Source organism: Conger conger, chromosome 11, assembly GCF_963514075.1.
Source record: "Conger conger chromosome 11, fConCon1.1, whole genome shotgun sequence".
Lineage (NCBI taxonomy): Eukaryota > Metazoa > Chordata > Actinopteri > Anguilliformes > Congridae > Conger > Conger conger.
In genome coordinates, this window is record NC_083770.1 from 24,755,915 (window position 1) to 24,773,633 (window position 17,719).

Consider the following 17,719-nt stretch of genomic DNA (forward strand, 5'->3'; position numbering starts at 1 on the left):
GTATTATGTCCAAAGACTATAAGGTTACTTACACATTGATTCAAAAAATATTTCATACATGTATGTCAAGTTAGTCATACATTTATTTTCCTAAAAACTATACAATGCTCGATATTGCCGGCTTGTGCAGCATTTGGCAAATGGTGGTCTTGAGACCGCAATCGTGACGTCCCAAATGCTTCGAATGTGCGTTGACTGGCCACTTTGCATTAATTTGATTGGCCAATATGAGTCATATGAGAATTCTGGGTAGGGTGATATGCGTGATAATAAGGAGACACGAATTAGGGTAAATATTTTGCATAATTGGGGGGAATTCAAATTCGCTGACATCTCCGCTTTCTGGATCTGAACAGTGGTAGATTTTGTGTGTTGGGTTTTCATAGTCTGAAAAGGCCTGAGCATGATGAAGTCGCCCAGAAATGTGAAAAGACTTCATACACTTTGAAAATGGGACAGTGGAAGGAGGGAGTCCACAAATAACTGTTTCTGGGGCACGGAGTGGAGGTGGGTGGTATAGTAAAAGAGTATACACTTTCCAGCTATTGGGACATACCCCACGTCGCAGAGAATCAAGATGGTGGGGCACGCAGCAAGAGAGATTTTGGGTATTTCTGATGTGAGGGATACAAGCGAGGCGATTTGGGTGTTTGCTGGGAGTTTCGGAATGGTATTTTTTATATATACTGTATATAGATGTACATATAAAGTAAATCGCGATAACTTAAAACATTCAATAGGTGGCGGCAATGCACACATACTAGTTTTCATTGTTTGCCATCCACCCAAGAAGAAGAAGAAGAAGAAGACGAAGACGACGAACCGGAAGTTGTTTCCTTTTTGTGGGTAGTTTTGGTAGCTATCTTCACAGTCGCACATTCGATCGCTCAGGTAAGATAGCACAGACACACGCGCAAAAAGACCAGCATATAAGTTCGCTAATTTGCGAAGTTTGTTTTTATCATTTTTATTTCTATTTTTAAGAGTCTTAATTCCTTATTAAGGTTATTTTTGTGTGTGAATGCTGCAACACGGTTCGCTAACGGAAGCTAACCTAAGTTGCACGCTCGTGTCCCTTATCGTTAAAGTAACGTTAACATTAGTCCTGCATTTAGATAGCTAACTATCTTATAACATTATGTTTATTAGCCTTAATTCTACTACTCACTAACGTTAGTAATTTGTTATCTGTGTTGGTCGCTTGGCTAACAAGCTGGCTATGATGAGCTGTGCAGTCTTTTTTCCTATGAGATTTTTGAGGATAAGTCAACGTTATTTTAATAATCAAAATAAGTCAATACTATTGTATGGCTTCGTCCTTTTGCTTATTGTATTCAGTCATTAGCATTATTAGCAAATACAATTACTAACTTGGCCTTTAATGTTCATGTATCTTATGTTGGAATGATGTCTGTAGTTTAACATAGGGAAGCTGTTGCTAACGAGAGCCCACTAACCGGGCGAGCTTATATCGTTTTATATAATGACGGTTATTAATGTTAAGATGAACAAGATAACGATTTAATAGAGATTTGCCAGCATAACAGAGTGCAAAACTGTAGTAGCTGTGCTTCAGGTACTGATAACTTTATTCATCCCCCATGGGGAAAGTCATTGTAACCGTAAAAAGGCTTATCTCTCATGACTAACAGCTGCAAGCTGCCGTGAATCAATTAGAAGTGTTCATTAGGAAAAAAATGCTCTAACAAATGACCTTCTTAAACAGCGAGGTATCACCAGTCGCTCACTGAATGAACTTCTCAGGTAATTTAAAAACTCCGTATAAAGTTTATCAGATCCCCTGATGGAAGACGAGCAAAAGTTTCCAACTAATATCAAAGGATCTTAGCTTCCTCAGGAAGAATAATCCTGTCTGTACCTTCTTGAATAAAACATCAGTGTTATTTTTCGAGTTAAATTTATTGTCCAGGTAGACACCAAGATATGTGTATAACTGCACAATTTCTATTTGCTGACCCAATCGACACCGGGGAGAACTTCACTTTCCTACGTTAACTTCTGGTGGAAGCGAGCACTTCCCTGTGTTCTGTTCGGAACAAAATTAGTCCACGTTCGTCCAGCTAGGTTAATTAATTAGGTTAACTAGCTGTGTATAGGTATATTGGCTGGCTAAATAAAATGTAGCTAGCTAGTTACCTGTGGTGTTATGTTATGAACATTTTCATTTAAATCGCGATTAGCTTGGTAGCGAAGATGTTGCTATTCGAGGCAAGCAAATGTCTCGGTTCTCTTTGCAGGTTTGTGCATAAACTTGACCAGTTTGCCATGTCGTCCGACGCTCTGAAGAAACGCAAGCCCAAAGTGATTCGCAATGAGGGAGGCACACCGGAGAATAAACGTTGCAGAGCGGAAGGAGACCAGGTAAATAGCATGGTGCTCTAGTGAAAGTGTGAATTTTTAAAGTTATTTTTTAAAACTTATTTCTGAAACTCAAAACCCAAATTCTGCAGTGCCAGCTTTGGATTCCTCCATCCAAGTGGTTCTCAACCTGCTGCCCATGATGTGTCATCCTCTTGTCAATAACAATGTTGCTATTCCACATACAAAATAAGGTGATGCAGCTATTGGCTTAGCATGTTCTTGCAGCATACATGGGCACGTAACCCATGCGCTGCTTCAGATTTAAATAGTGAGTATTTGGTGGACCCATATGCTGATTGCATAATTAGCTGGTCCCTTAGTAAATAAGACATTAATTTCACTTAGAATGCACCAACATTACCTCATCAGTTTTTGTGCTCTGGATTTCGTATGCGTTTCATTCGCCCTAAATGCTGAATATCTAATATGCTTTCTCCATTGGAAGTTAGCAGAATATTTCTGGAAAATGAGATCAAGTGATTTCTTTGGATATCCCTTTGGATATCTGGAGCAAGGCTGTAGAAAAGGGAGGCTAATAAATTGGGGACTTGCTTCATTTTATAGGATGCCAGGGTGTACAACGAGGATGTGGAATTGGAGGGAAGAGACCCTGCCCAGGATTATGATCAGTACAAGGATACCTGTGAAGCACTGGCCAAACTTATGGCTGAAATACAGGAACTGAAGACCAATGGCTCCAGAGACAATGTAAGCAAGCTTTGCAATGAACAAGTACCTGCGGGGTTAACCGTCAAGCGACAAACCCCAGACATATTCTTCTTTTGATATCTCCAAGGTACCATCGGTCATTTCAGACTTCTAACTGTCAAGAGGGGAATTGCTGCAACAAACACCTTCAAACCACAACACTGTTTATCCCTCCCCCTTCTCTGTGAACACGGTGACATTCATATATGACCCTAGTCAAAAGCAACACATTCCGCCAATGCAACTTGATAACGGAATCTGTATAAGAATACAGATTTCAGTGCGGACAATATATCAAGTGATACATACCCATAGATTTCTTTGTCAGGTAAAATTATGTGCCAAATTTAGATTATTGTATACATGTGCTTAATACGTCAGCGGGTATATTTTAAATATTTAAATTATAAACATTGACTGTAAAGTTATAAATTTGGTATTGCAGCACATGGCACAGTAGTGTGGGGGGGGGGGAAGGAAGTTGAAATTGAACAATTCTGGGCTCTAGGAAGAAGTAGAGGACATCTTTGGCTCTGGCTGTAGAATAGTTTAGCAGCAGCAAATGCAGAGCATGCGAATAGTATCATTAACTCCCCTGAATGAGTTCAAATGCATATCAGAGAACAGTGTCGTATCACATTCAAAACAAGGATGTATGCAATTTTATCTTAATAACATTATATATTGACACACAGGTTACATGTCTTATTACATTAATGGCATTTAGCAGATTGTCTTATCCAGAGCGACATACTGTTGATTAGACTAAGCAGCGGCCAGTCCTCCCCTGGAGCAATGCAGGGTTAAGGGCCTTGCTCAAGGGCCCAACAGCTGTGCAAATCTTATTGTGACTACACAGGGATCGAACCACCGACCTTGCGGCTCCCAGTCATGTACCTCAACCACTTTTTATTATATAAAGCCAATGTGGGTGACATTACTAAAATGATTACTAAATGTGCAGTAAATGTAGTGATATAGATATGTACTTAAAAAAATATTTTACATGTTTAATGACATTTTCATGAAAAAACTGAATTGATTGGGGCTTCTTTTTCATCAGTTTGAAATTGGGGTCATATATTTAGTGCCCAGTTCCTGGCTCTCTGAAATATTTGGTTAAATGTTATTATCGGGAGGAGACTGATTTTGCCATGTATAATCTTTGCTCTGCAGTCGATTGAAATAGAAGAGCGACGCATGCAGAGCTGCATCCATTTTATGACCCTGAAGAAGCTGAACCGCCTGGCACACATGAGACTGAAGAAGGGCCGTGATCAGACTCATGAGGTCAGCATCGTTTCCAACTCCATCTCCAGGACTCCGTTACAGGAGATTTCTCAGTCTCGCCGTTCTGGATTTTATCAGTGTAATATTATCTATGTTTTGTAATATTTAAAAAAAAAAAAAAATTATTTGAGACAATTTAAACCATGGTACAGGTAAAAACAATGTACTTACTATGTGATGTGTAGTCAGCAGCTGTACGATTTCTAAACCCTGTAGTGTTCTGTGCTGATCCTGACAAATGGTTGTTTTGATTGTTTTTCATTGATATTGTATTAATTGTTTTATTTGAATCAATAGCACACTGCTGTTTCTGCCCTCTATTCTAGGCAAAGCAACGAGTTGATGCACTCCATCTTCAGCTTCAGAACCTGTTGTATGAAGTTATGCACCTTCAAAAGGAGATAAGCAAGTGTTTGGAGTTCAAGTGAGTCTGGAAAGAAAAATATAGATTTTATTGTGTGGGTGTATGAGATGTCTCAGAAGGAACTGTTTTTGAGTGACATTCTAAAATCACTGCTCCTTGTTTTCCGTCTACTTTTTTCAAGGTCAAAACATGAGGAGATAGAACTTGTCAGCGAGGACGAGTTCTTCCAAGAGGCCCCCCCAGACATATCGCGTCCTCAGCTCACCAAGGATGACCCTCACCAACTCACTCTTGCCCGTTTGGACTGGGAGCTGGAGCAGAGGAAGAGGTATGGGGCAAAAGTGTGGCACCCCATGCTACAGAAGAAGTCCATTATTATGCTTTACAGGTTTTGAATGTGTTCTGGGAACTTTTATTGTGTGATGAATCACATTTTTTGCCTTCGTCATTCCTTTGGCTCACTCGTTTTTTCAGTACCTCCAGAAAAAAAGTTGCTTTCTCGTCATTCCATCAATATTGCCACCTGATTTGCATAGTTACTTAACCCGCCCTGATCAGATAGAAAATAAGCAATGTTGAATAGGCAGGATAAAGTCAATTCTGTTTTTGAATAGTACTTTTTACAACACAAGATTGTCACAAAGCAGCTTTACAAAGAACCCAGACCTGAGACCCCCACAGAGCAAGCCTAGGGTGACAGTGGCAAGGAAAAACTCCCTGATTATCAGGAAGAAACCTTGAGCTGAACCAAGCTCAGAGGGGCAGCCAATCTGCTTCTGGTCAGCACTGGGCAAACAATTAGTTTAACAGTAGTGTTACATATATAATGTATAAATAAATTCAGTTAATAAATGAAATCAATAATTATGCAGATGATCAATGTTGATGATTATCCGGTAACATCCGGTTCTTGGCACAAAGAGGGCAGTAGAAGCAGGTTAGCTGAAGCTGGGGTCAGGTTGTGGTGCTTCAGCTACAGCTCTTGCCTCTTGTCCCTCATAACTAAGGGACAAGAGGCAAGAGACTGGCACAGACATTAGGCCAACCCTAAGGTGATCAACACCAGACCACGGCTAGATCCAGTCAACACAGAGGGTCCATACCATGATATAGTGATACTAACATTTTATATAGCCTCCTGAAACAGAACCCAACCAGCTAACTTCACTGCTGCCCCAACAGGTCAAAGATTCTTTCCTCTTATTCACGGTGTTGTCTAAGCATTCAACCACGGTCTCCTCCACAGGCTGGCTGAAAAATATAAGGAGTCACTTGCCAGCAAGGAGAAGATACTTAAAGGCATTGAGGTGAAGAAGGAATATCTGAGCAGCTTGCAGCCAGGCCTCAATGCCATCATGCAGGTATAATAAAATGCGTATTGTCCATTATTAACCATGCATCCTTTTTGATACCTTTTATGATTGCTACTTTTTAGGCAATGGCAAATACAGTGGAGTGCAAACATTTTGTCAGTCCAGACATTGAAGTTGAATAGAGTTTGGGCATTCCAGCTAGTCAGTGATCCAAAGCATGCCTCAAAATCAACCATGAAGTACCTCCAGGAAAGACAGACCACCACAGTCCCCACACTTGAATATTATAAAAATTTGTGGAGAGATCTCAAACATGCCGTACATGCAAGGAGGCCAAAGGGCTAGAGCTGTTCTGCCAGGAAGAATGGAGGGGAAAAAATCTAAACATTTGTACATTTATGATCACCATGTATATGTGTCTGCATTCGCAGTTCTGGACTAGGCTAGTGTCGGGGATCAACTCTCCCACCAAAATATATTAGCAAATGCTAACGGTTGTGTATTTTGGCCAATGCGAATAAAATGTTCATATCTTAGACTTTGTAGTTCATGTTCTGACTCCCCAAATTAATGTCAGCATGGCTAATTTGATTGGTTTTTGAGTACAGCCATTCAAGTGATCTCTCTCACTGTTGTGATGTGCATCCAACCCTGTTTCTTCCTTCAACAGGCCTCGCTCCCTGTGCAGGAGTATCTGTCCATGCCCTTTGAGCAGGCACAGAAGCAGAATGAGGTTGCCCGCCATCTGCCACCACCGCTATATGTGTTGCTGGTCCAGGCTAATGCTTACAGCCAAGCTTGTGGTATGTTGTACTGAAATGATCCTCGTACCTCTTTTAGTTATTTGCCCCTGGCATTAGTTACTGTTAATGATACTCTGTCAATACATAAAAAAATGTGTTGTCTTTGGTCGCTGAACCAATAAGTGTGGTCGCAGTTACTGCGGTCGCAGACCAACCGACTGACCGACCGACCCCTGCTCCACTGAATTTAGCTTGTATGCTGGGGAAAAGACAAATTTGAAATGCTTGGTTTGAACTTTTGCTCCGTAAAAAGAAGATGCAAATCGGCCACTCTCTTCATGCTGAACATTAAACTTGGGACTTTGGTAGAGGGTAGCTCCGAAATCACTTGGTGGTTTCGTTGTGTTTTTTATTGAAAAAACAATTTGCCTTTTTGTCAGTATAAGGTTGTATGTTTCAGATAAGAACCTGGCTGTGTCCATCAATGGAGATGTGGATGAGGCCAAAGCCCTGTCCAAGCCGCCAGAGGACTCCCAAGGTGAGTGACTGATTTAAGGGGTATGGCTAGCTACTGCAGATACTGTAGCTAAAATGCTATGCTGTGATACTCATGCATGTAGCAACAACAGCAGTTAGCCGACAGGGTCCTCCAAGATAAGCTTTTAACGTAATAGTACACCAACTGTTAGATTAATTCACATGAAGGACTAGAAACTGGGCTGTGGAGTAGTTAAACGTGGGCGAAGAATGGCTAGATATCAAGGATTTTCAGCCATCCTCGCACATTAAAGTGTGTTCAGACCACAGGTTACCATTTCAGCTTCAGAAAAAAGTTATCATCCATTAACATCCATATCAGAGGTTAAGGAGTTGATTCAGTTGAACACAGTTGATGTACACATACTGTACTGACGCTGTACTTTGGTACTTGACTAACCTGGTCCTGCAGAGGTGCAGGCTTTGCTGGTTTTTGTTGGTGAGCAACAACACATCACATCACAACACATCAGTTCACTCATCTAGTGCCTTTTCTTGGTCCTATTATGTGGTTTGCTGGATGATTTTGAAGAACACCAACAGAACATGTGGCCATCCAGGCAAGGATTGGCAACCCCTTGTATACAGTGTCATATTTAAATATGTTGGACGATTAAATGGACACTTAAATTGTTGATATGGTTTTAAATGCACTGATCCCGTTAATACAGTCTTTCTGTTAACAGATGATGAAAGTGACTCTGATGCAGAAGAGGAGCAGCAGAACACCGTGAGTAGCACAACTACCGTGAGCAGATTGAGGCGGTCTGTACAGGGTGGCGTATGCTTGGCTGCCACAAGGTGTCTGCAAAGCTCTGCATTGAATTTGTACCGATTAACTCGCTTCCCCAGGGGTTACAGTCAATTGGTAAAGTAGGCTCGTTCTTTGTGAACCAAAACATTTGTGAAAACAATATGCCGGTTATCTGTACAACATTAGGGTATCATATCGGGGTGATTAACTCCTATTAAAATATCGTTTTGCCTGTGCAATACCATGGTATACTTGTAAGGAACTTGATTTTGCCTGTAGACTGCATTCTGTTTCTTTGCGAACAGTGTCATGGGATCTTTTAATGACCAGTATGTCAGTACCTCGGTTTAGCATCTCATCGGAAAGAGGGAGTTTCCTACAGCACAGTGTCCCTGTCACAGTCCCATCACTGCACTGGGGTATTGGGCTTCATTTCACGAGAGGGGAGAGAGGCCCCTACTGGCCCACCCACACCACTTCCAGCTTAGTTTTCCTAGGTGGTCCATCCAAGTACTTTTCCCTTCAGCAAGCAAACCAATAAGATGAGAACCCACTATACCAGCAATCATCAAATCTGGACCTCAATTCCAAATCTGGCCCTGATATTCTTTTCTCTCAGGTTATTAGTTTAACAATTAGTTCTACCAATTGGCCAGACCGTCTTCACACCGCACTCCCAGGTAAAGGGAAGATTGAAAACCAGCGATCCCTGAACTAGATCAATACCCTAGGAAAAACAATGATATGCTCTATGGATGGTGTGACACAAAATATTGTATAAAAATGTAGTGCTTTTCTACTGTTTTGAAGATCTTCTGGTCATTCCAGCTCACAATTTCCCCCTCCAACAGAAGCGTCGGAGGCCTACTCTTGGTGTCCAACTGGATGACAAACGGCGGGAGATGTTAAAGCGCCACCCTTTGTCCCTTTGTGTTGACCTCAAGTGTAAAGGTAAGTCAGCATGGAATGGCATGAAGGGCTAACTATAGAGTCAAGTTTTATTTGATTTAATTCCAAATCACTCGCCACAGCAGTCTCCAGTTTGTCCGAGACCAGTAACCATACGGAGATGTTTTATATTTTATATCCATCTTTCGGTGTTTCTATTTATGTAGCTAAGTAGCAATTGATCCAGGTGAAAAGCATTAAATGTTGAATGGCCCTCAGCTGTCACCCTCTCAAAGTACAGAGGCCCTGGCCCAGCTATTCCCTGCTGGTGTCAAGGTGGTGCATTAATGACTTGCTGACAGGCAGGCTTGCGGGAAGGCAGGCAGGCAGTCAGGCAGTGGTGGAGTTGGCTTGGCTCTGCATTGCGGGCGTAACTTTATCCATGGCTGGTTGTGCACTTGCTTTCTACTGCTGCTCCCTCCCCCTGTGCTGCAGCACAGACTCCGCCAACTAAAAACAATTCAGGTCAATTGAATATCCTGCTGCCTGCTTTTTTTAGCCCTGAGGTCAAAGAGGACTAGAGCGAGTACATTTTGGCCATAAACCTTGGTATTTTTGCGAATTCATGTGTCAGTGTAGCCACCAAGATATACATTTTTAAATTATTGCTTATGTCATATTTTTGCATGTGTGCATGCCTTCAGTGGTTAACAGCATAATACAGTTCTGAGTTATATGATGTGTCGGCTGAAGCAAAAATAAGCCATTCTTCGCATTTCCAATGTGTTTTGTTTTTGGCAGAAAGCTATGAATAAATGTGTATTGTGCCATTCAGATGAATGATCCAAATTGTAATTAAGCAACATTTGAACAGATGATTACATTATAATTGTCACATTAACATGATTGAACGAGTGCTCTGATTTACTCAATAAATCAAAATTTGCACTGTAGTAATATTATTGTTTAAAATATCTCTATATGATCCAGTATAGTTTCCTCCATAATGTTTGGGACAAAGACCCATCATTTAATCTTTTGCCTTGCCATTCCACAATTTGAGAATTGTGATAAAACAAATCATACGTGGTTAAGTGCCCATTGTCAGATTTTAATAAAGGACATTTATATACTTTTTGCTTTCACCATGTAGAAATTACAGCTCTGTTTAAACATAGTCCCTCCACTTCAGGGAACCATAATGTTTGGAATTTTGTATTTTTTATTTTTTTTCTCCCCCATCGCGTTCAACAGGAAAATTTGTCAGGAGAAACTAGTAGAGCGCAGAGGCAAATGAATAAATGACGGCTCGTTGCCCCAAACGTTATGGAGGGCACTGTATGTGTATTTACTGAGCATAATTAACGGAAGCTACTCCATTCCTCTGCAAATAGATGGCAGTGTGCTGCACATGTTCTTCTATTACCTCATGAACCTCAACATCATGACTGTGAAGGTCAAGGTGTCGACTGCTGCTGACCTGTCCGGGGCCGTTAGTGCTGGGTGAGTGACTGCATGTGCAGGTGCATTGATCTGAGGTGTTTTCTGGATGTGATAACATGATCTTTAATATGTACTAGGGGTGGGACGGTATGAAAATGTCATGCAGTGATTATCCAGGCCGAAATTATCTCTGTATAGTGAAGAGTCAGTGGGACATTCACTCTCCAGTCCCGAGTTCAGTGGTCTCTGGCATGCTGCACTAGGTTAGCTGTTGTTGAGAGTGGGGTTAAGTAGATGTGAGTGGTGCTCCCCCTTCTGACTACGCTAAATAAAACTGCTAATGAAGATAAGACTGCAGGCTTACTTTTGCTCATGCCCGAATATATTTGGATTGTGTTTTTGTGTCATTGTGTTTGTGGTAATGTATGCAGCAACCGTCCCATCCCTAACATGTGCATGTTGTATTCTGTCTGATATTGCAAAGTTGAGTATCCTTTATTTTTGTTAGATGTGTTCCCTCTGGGATGTATGGTATGTAATGTATCCAGGAATTTTTGGCTTCCTCCTGCACAAGTGCAGTTGTGTGTGCTTATTTTCTCACGAAGGTGTTTGCCTTTCCAGGGAGCTGTTGAACCCTGAGATGCTGCTCAACTGCTTGTATGCCAATGACCAGGGCACAGAGACACCCAACCCAGCCAACCGCTACCAGTTTGATAAAGTGGGGTAAGAAGGCTCCCGAGAGGTCTAAAACACTGGATCATAAAATACTTTGAATCTTTCAATGACGCATGAACATAAACCGGTGCTTTTTAAGAATTCTACTGAACAGCCTGTGTAGCATGTAAAGGTCTGCTGGGATGAACTTGTGATTTGTTTGCAGAATCACCACGTTTGGAGACTATGTGACTGAACTTGGACACCCCTACATTTGGGTGCAGAACCTGGGAGGACTGCTGTTTCCCAGTGACAGACCTGAGGTACAGAAGGATGACACCAGATCATAATGTTCACTTCTCTTGCAAGCAGGGCTGAAAGATGAGAGTAATTGTGCTGAGCTGTTTGAGAGGGAGGGGTTGAGAATAGATGATGAATATGAGTATAAGTGCAGACAATCAGGTTTTATTTTCTTAAATGCATATAGTTAAAACTTTTTTACAGAAACTTTTTTTGTGTTGAATCACGCCATTAAGTTGACATGAATTTAAATGTAAATAATTCTTTAAGTTCGTGCCTGACTGTGCCATGTATGCATGTGTGTGTCTGCAGTGTGTCCCAGGAGGCAGCTCTCTGAGTGCCAGTCACATGGAGACCGCCATGAAGCTGCTAAGAGGTCGTCTCCAGTCACGCCTAGCCCTGCACAAGCAATTCTCCTCCCTGGGTGAGTTCTCAACCTGACACCAGTCTCCCATTTCCTCCATTTACATTAGCAGTAAAGATAGCTGCCACTTTTAAATTGTGGTGGAATTGAGTTACTGCGCAAGCTCAAGCTCTTATGAGCAGAGCTTGTGAGCAAATTTGAGTGGCATAATAGTGTTCCTCTGCAGTGGTATGCAATCCTTATGCATTGGTACTGTGTAACTGTACCCAGATGGCTCAAGATGAAACCCTGAATGTAATATGGTGTCACCAGTGATATTTTTTTTGGACAGTTTGGATGCTTAATTCCGGACTTACAGACTGAGAAAAGAAAAGCCAAAACTACTTAGTGCCTTGACCAGGGATATGATTATTAGAAGGCTGTGCAGTTTAATATGATGTGAAAGGAATTGAGTGTAACTGGTCTGTAGGACACTAGGTGCACTTCACTACTTAGCAATTGGAGTCACCAGTTCCACTCTCCAAAAAGTGTGTACGTATGCGTCATAGTTTGTCAAATGTTTTAAAACTGCGAATCAGCGGGAAAGTGGCAGAAAATGTGTGCTACATTCACTGTCCATGGTACTGAAAACCCTGCACAGTCATTCCCAGATCTATGCATGTGCAAGATTGGAAGTCAGTATGCGTTGTATGCATGGTGCCTGAGACTTGAGATCTTCATCTAGCAGTAGTTATCATTACCCCATTTGTGCGATTTGCTTTTGTAAATCACTTTTTAAAAATCATGCATCTTTGATGTAATACCATACGTGGCCCCTGAAACGGATTGGACACAACTCTCCAATCAGCAGGGTAGAACCGAATATCATATACTGCTGAGCAGATGGAAGGAAAAATATGCCAGCTGTCTATGAAGTGTTTGCATTCCCTCATTAACATGTTCTATGTATTCTGAAAATCTACTAGAAAATAGATTATGAAAGTACTAGAAAATCTGTATACTCTGCAATATACAATGTGATAATGAAGACGTTCCAGTTAAATACAATCACATAAGATTGATCTTGCAGCTTGTAACTCAGGACTCCAGAATGGTATTTTGCTAAATTCTGGTAATCATAACGTAATCAACAAATGCTGGTTAATGAGACTAAAACATTTAAAACATTCTGCATTCTTAGAGCACGGCATTGTACCAGTGTCCTGTGAGTGCCAGCACCTTTTCCCTGCAAAGGTGGTTTCCCGCCTGGCCCGATGGACCACAATAACCCACCAGGAGTATGCGGTACGTTCTGCAGTGAGCATGCATCAACTTTGAACTTCTTGGAGAAAAAGGACTATACTTGAGTCTCAGTGATGTTCTAGTTGTGCCATCTTAAGGCAGTGTGCCTCTTGAACATCTAGACAAATTAATTCTTGCACGTTTTAGGCATGTCAAATCTGAAAATACTTGTGTTTATAAATTAACCGAGACATAAACACATACTAATTTCACGATGCATTTCAATACAACTGGGTTTCATAGGTTTCATTAAAAAATTTAAAGTATGCAAACAAACAACAATGTTCTTATAATTTATCTAATAATTAATAGAATCTTGTAATTATACGCCTCGGTAAACTACAGTCATGCTGGTACAAAGAATGAATAATTTTGTATTCAGAAGTCTGAGCATTCCTGATACATGCTAAAAAGTTTGCTTGGGTGTTAATAGTGTGCGACTTAAATCTCTCCAAGTGACAACGCATCCGCTTAATGATTCGAGTTGAGCTCGACACTCAGGTATATTTACGCAGCTATTAGCAGTGCTGACGATTAGCTAACTAGAGGTGTATATCACAAAGCAGGATTACTTGGCTGGAGTTAGATGGATAAATTGTTGAGTTAGATGGAAAAAGATGTACACCTACAAATAATTTGTTTTCTGTAAAGCACATTGTCCGCTCTTATTAATCAATATAGAATGAAAGTCCACATTTACTTCATCAGACTTTAAGAAACATGTCTTACGTGTACTGTCCAGGGTGTGAACTCGGAAACATGGTCCAGGACTGATTTTGGGTAAAGATATGTATACGTGTACACGCATAAATCTGTCTGCCGTCTCGGTCCTTGCAGGAGTTGCCATTCACACAGCATGTTTCCCTGGCTGGCCTAGCTCAGGAGTCAGACCTGTACTTCTTGGCTGTCATTGAGAGAGGCACGGGTGAGTGACTCATTCTTGGTAATAATGCGTGAGCAATTGTTGTGGTTACCATCGTGACATTTCATGACACCCCCTTTACCACACAGCTCGACTTCAGGCTGCTATGGTGCTGAACCCCCGCTACCCTGAGGTCACCCCGCTCTTTGCCCTGTCCCTCAACTGGAAAGGGGAACGCAGCGGCAGGACAGACGACAACCTGCGGGTGAGACCCCAAATCCACAGCACATATGAGCCAACATTCTCATTAATGCATTGCACTTATAATATCTTTGTCCTAGAGTGTCCGTTTAATTAACCATTGCGATGTGTTCCCTCCAGGCTATGGAGAGTGAAGTCAATGTATTCAAGTCAGAACTGCAAGGCCCCCGTCCAGGCTACCAGCTGTTGACCAATCAGCTGCAGCGTCTGTGTCTGTGCCTGGATGTGTATTTGGAAACGGAAAGTCAGGATGATAGTGTGGAGGGCCCCCGGGAATTCCCGCGTGAAAAGATGTGTCTTCGCACTGCACGGTCAGTTTCAGCACGCCGTTGTGCAAATTGAGTTGATATTAATACCTTTCCCTATTCGTGCAAGCATGTGCCTGGATTGTTTTTCAAACAATCTCTTGATATATTCACAATTGATCTGAAACGCAAGTCAGCATGTCTGGGCCCCCGATTTCTCATTCTCTGCAATTCACTTGCCTGTACTCACTTAACCTTTCTCCACATATCAAACAGCGGAAGCCATGATTTAAAATGCTGTTGGTACTGTTAACTCCATTGCAGACAATGGGCAATAGGAGGCACCACAGGCAGTGTTTTCATGATCAGCAAGCACCCTATCAGAGAATATTTGGCTCCAGATATTACAGAGGTAACAAATTTGGATCAGTGCACAATAATGGCATTATTTTGTGCTTATTCACAGGACAAATGTCCCAGCCCCTCACCCATTTTATTTTTTATTTTTCTTCCAAAAGTGGTGTGGGGGATTCTGAACTTACACACACACACAGCGATTGTTAAATTCTTACTGGCTTGGTGGTCACAAATAGGACTTTGCTTTATTTTGCATTGTCACTTATTGAAATCCTGGAACTCTTAAGTCCCTGTCTCTAGTCTCTTGTCTCTAGCCTCCACTTTCTCCATTCCTTAATCTCACTCCCTGCTGCTTCACACCAGTGATTCTTTTGTTTATTTCAGGGGTCCAAATCGCCTGAAGCCCTTCAAGTACAACCATCCCCAGGGCTTCTTCAGTCACCGCTGAGCATAACGTCCCAGGCAGTGGAGATGACTCTGTTTAGACACTGTACATGTTTTCAGGCCTTTTCTTTTTTCTTTTTTTTAACTACGCAGGATTATGTCTGTAGAATGGACAATAAATGATGTTTGTTTGAAAGCTTTGAAGGCTTTTGTGAAAAGAGCTTCATAACTGAATGACAAAGCTATGAAATACTGCTGCAGTCTCCTTCCCTCCCAGCTTCTACAGCACCAAGGACACAAACAGCGGCTCCTATAAATAGTCTGCACTGCACCAGGGCTGATGAGCCTGCTGACGTGTCTCAGCACCATTGCACGCTGAGTCATTGAAACTAAGCCTTCCAGAAAGAAATGGGGAATTGCAGATCCGAATCCCCTCAGTCCCCAAAGACCCAGCGTGCCTGCCTTGGACAGTTGGATAGCTGTTAGGCAGGGGTGCACAACTCCAGTTGGTCTGCATGCTGGTTTTTTGCACCAACCAGTTACTAGTTTGAATTTTGTGACCGCTCTATAAACTAAAACTAAAAACTGCAGATCTGATTTACTCCTATACTTGAAAACGGTAAAATCTTTAGGTTACACTTGCAGTCAAATCAAATGATTAAGAGCAGAAGTTGTCACAAAATCCTGAAACTATTCAGCCCTTGCTGTGCAGTCCTGGTGGAAGGACTCTACTGATAAAACTGTTTAATTGGTGTTCAAAAGTTATATATATTTTCTTTTTTTCCCCTAGATTTTTGATTGTCTCTGGAGTCTGATTTTGTTGTCCCAGAGTTTTGCTAATGATAGTCACGGAAGCCATTATGAATATGAATATGAATATGAAAAAATAAGAGGTCAGAGATATAGGCTAAACGATAGGTTTACCGAAACAAACTGTTTGGAACATTACGAAAGCTCAGAGAGCTCAGTATTTGCAGAGTCTGGTAGGCCACGGAATTCTCACCATAATGAAGGGAAAAAAAAGCCCAAATACCTGTCTGACAAATCAGAAACATTCTTCGGGAGGCAGGGGTGGATGTGTCAGTGACTACTCTCCGCAGGATTTTTTTGTTGTTGTAATGCTATAAATAATACAGTGGCAAAAAGTATCGATATTTTCTCCAAATTAATATTTTGATGCGCATTATTTTTGTAATTATTTCAATGAGATGTAAGATGTTTTGCATATAAAAGCAAAGTTTATTCGCAACAAGGGCCTCATTTCCCCGACAACATTTGAGGCTTCGACGAAATTTGAAAAACAACCACTGCCATCCTTTTAATGCGTTAATGCAAACAATAAAAAAAAAAAAAAGATTAATGCGTTAAAAATCACATGCAATGTCTCTTATCTCTTATCTTATTGCTGTGTGAAAGGCTTTTTTCACTATACAGAAAAAAGGTCATTGTCATCTTAAAATTACAATTTACTAGTTTCAGGGTCTGGTTAGTCCATGAGCCAGACCTTGCCATTTTGGCCATCATGCCTACTTGGAGGAACGATGTCTCGATAGTGAAGTCAATAGAACTCCACATGTGGGGAATGTTTTCTTGGCACATATTAGGTAACTTAAGACAAATTGAGCATTGTTTAAATGCTGCAGCCTATGTGAACATTGTTGCTGACCATGCCCATCCCTTTATGACCACAGCTTCTGATAGCTGCTTTCCGCAGGATGTTATGTTCCAAGTAGTTTAACTAATCTGCGTGTAAATATCAGGAAATAAAAGCTGAAATTCCAAACTCTAGTCTCGTGTTCATTCTCAACCACAAATGTATTCGGTGTATTGCAAAAACAAAGGAATTGGCCTTACTATTCCAATACTTTCGGAGGGGACTGTATGCTTGTATGAGTGGTTCTTGCATGAGGCCCAATGTCTTGCTAAGTTTCAAAATCACCTGATGTATAGAACATCCAATAAGTGGGTTGATACATGAGCATGACACTGATACTGGAAATAGGGCAATGCATGTTTTCTAAGTGACAAATTATTTTTTGTCACACCGGCAATACCACAACCAGGAACACCCAGCTGCAGGGCTTGTGCTTTGCTGAGAATGGGTCTTTACAGCTTGAGCCACCCAGAGGCCCCAGTTTTGTCCTTTGATTAGCCATTATTGTTCTCCTCAGTGTTACATATTATCCTTTGAAAAGCCCTTGTTTTTATCCTCAGTGTTCAGTATTGTTTTTGGAATTACAAGAGACATGGGTAGCTATGAGTCATCATGTTTTTTGTTAGTTTTCTTCTGTATTATTCATCACATCTTATTCCTCAATCATGTGGTGGGCTGCAGTTTGGTGTATCTGGAGTGCATCAGCAGTTACACTTCCTGCTGGCATTGTTGAAGCTTTTAGCTGGCATGTCATTACATGTCAATCTTAAAATGAAAGCAGACACTATTCTGTAAACTGAATTATGCACCGATTTGTTCGCTGTGTTTCTTGGTGATCTATAATATCTATAGTAGTGGCCCTTAACTTTGGAAATAATACTTTTCAAAGCATTATCCATCACCTTCAAAAAAAATATCAAGACCTGTTTTAATGT

At 41.2% G+C, this 17,719-nt stretch overlaps 1 protein-coding gene across 2 annotated transcripts; it reads left to right on the forward strand.

The window, feature by feature from the left end:
* Window positions 1–745: 745 nt before the first annotated feature.
* Window positions 746–16,913, forward strand: thoc5 (THO complex 5). 2 transcript variants are annotated; one of them, XM_061261769.1, is made up of 20 exons: window positions 746–891; window positions 2,259–2,382; window positions 2,947–3,090; window positions 4,267–4,380; window positions 4,707–4,804; window positions 4,926–5,072; window positions 5,991–6,105; window positions 6,728–6,860; window positions 7,261–7,338; window positions 8,024–8,067; window positions 8,943–9,042; window positions 10,374–10,482; window positions 11,044–11,145; window positions 11,303–11,399; window positions 11,689–11,800; window positions 12,921–13,024; window positions 13,859–13,946; window positions 14,033–14,148; window positions 14,265–14,455; window positions 14,714–15,047. In XM_061261769.1, the coding sequence occupies exons 2-20, from the start codon at window positions 2,287–2,289 to the stop codon at window positions 15,030–15,032; spliced, it is 2,307 nt and encodes a 768-aa protein (XP_061117753.1). In that variant the 5' UTR covers window positions 746–891; window positions 2,259–2,286; the 3' UTR covers window positions 15,033–15,047. The 2 variants fall into 2 exon arrangements, with proteins under 2 accessions (XP_061117753.1, XP_061117754.1); XM_061261770.1 differs by lacking the exon at window positions 14,714–15,047 and adding an exon at window positions 15,131–16,913 and having other exon boundaries at window positions 747–891.
* Window positions 16,914–17,719: the final 806 nt, after the last annotated feature.

Bases quoted from the DNA above. Each gene is read 5' to 3' on its own strand.
- thoc5 (XM_061261769.1), top strand. From the start codon at position 2,287: ATGTCGTCCGACGCTCTGAAGAAACGCAAGCCCAAAGTGATTCGCAAT. The intron at 11,801-12,920 runs GTGAGTTCTCAA...CTGCATTCTTAG, and splicing joins CAAGCAATTCTCCTCCCTGG to AGCACGGCATTGTACCAGTG. The intron at 14,149-14,264 runs GTGAGACCCCAA...TGTTCCCTCCAG, and splicing joins GGACAGACGACAACCTGCGG to GCTATGGAGAGTGAAGTCAA.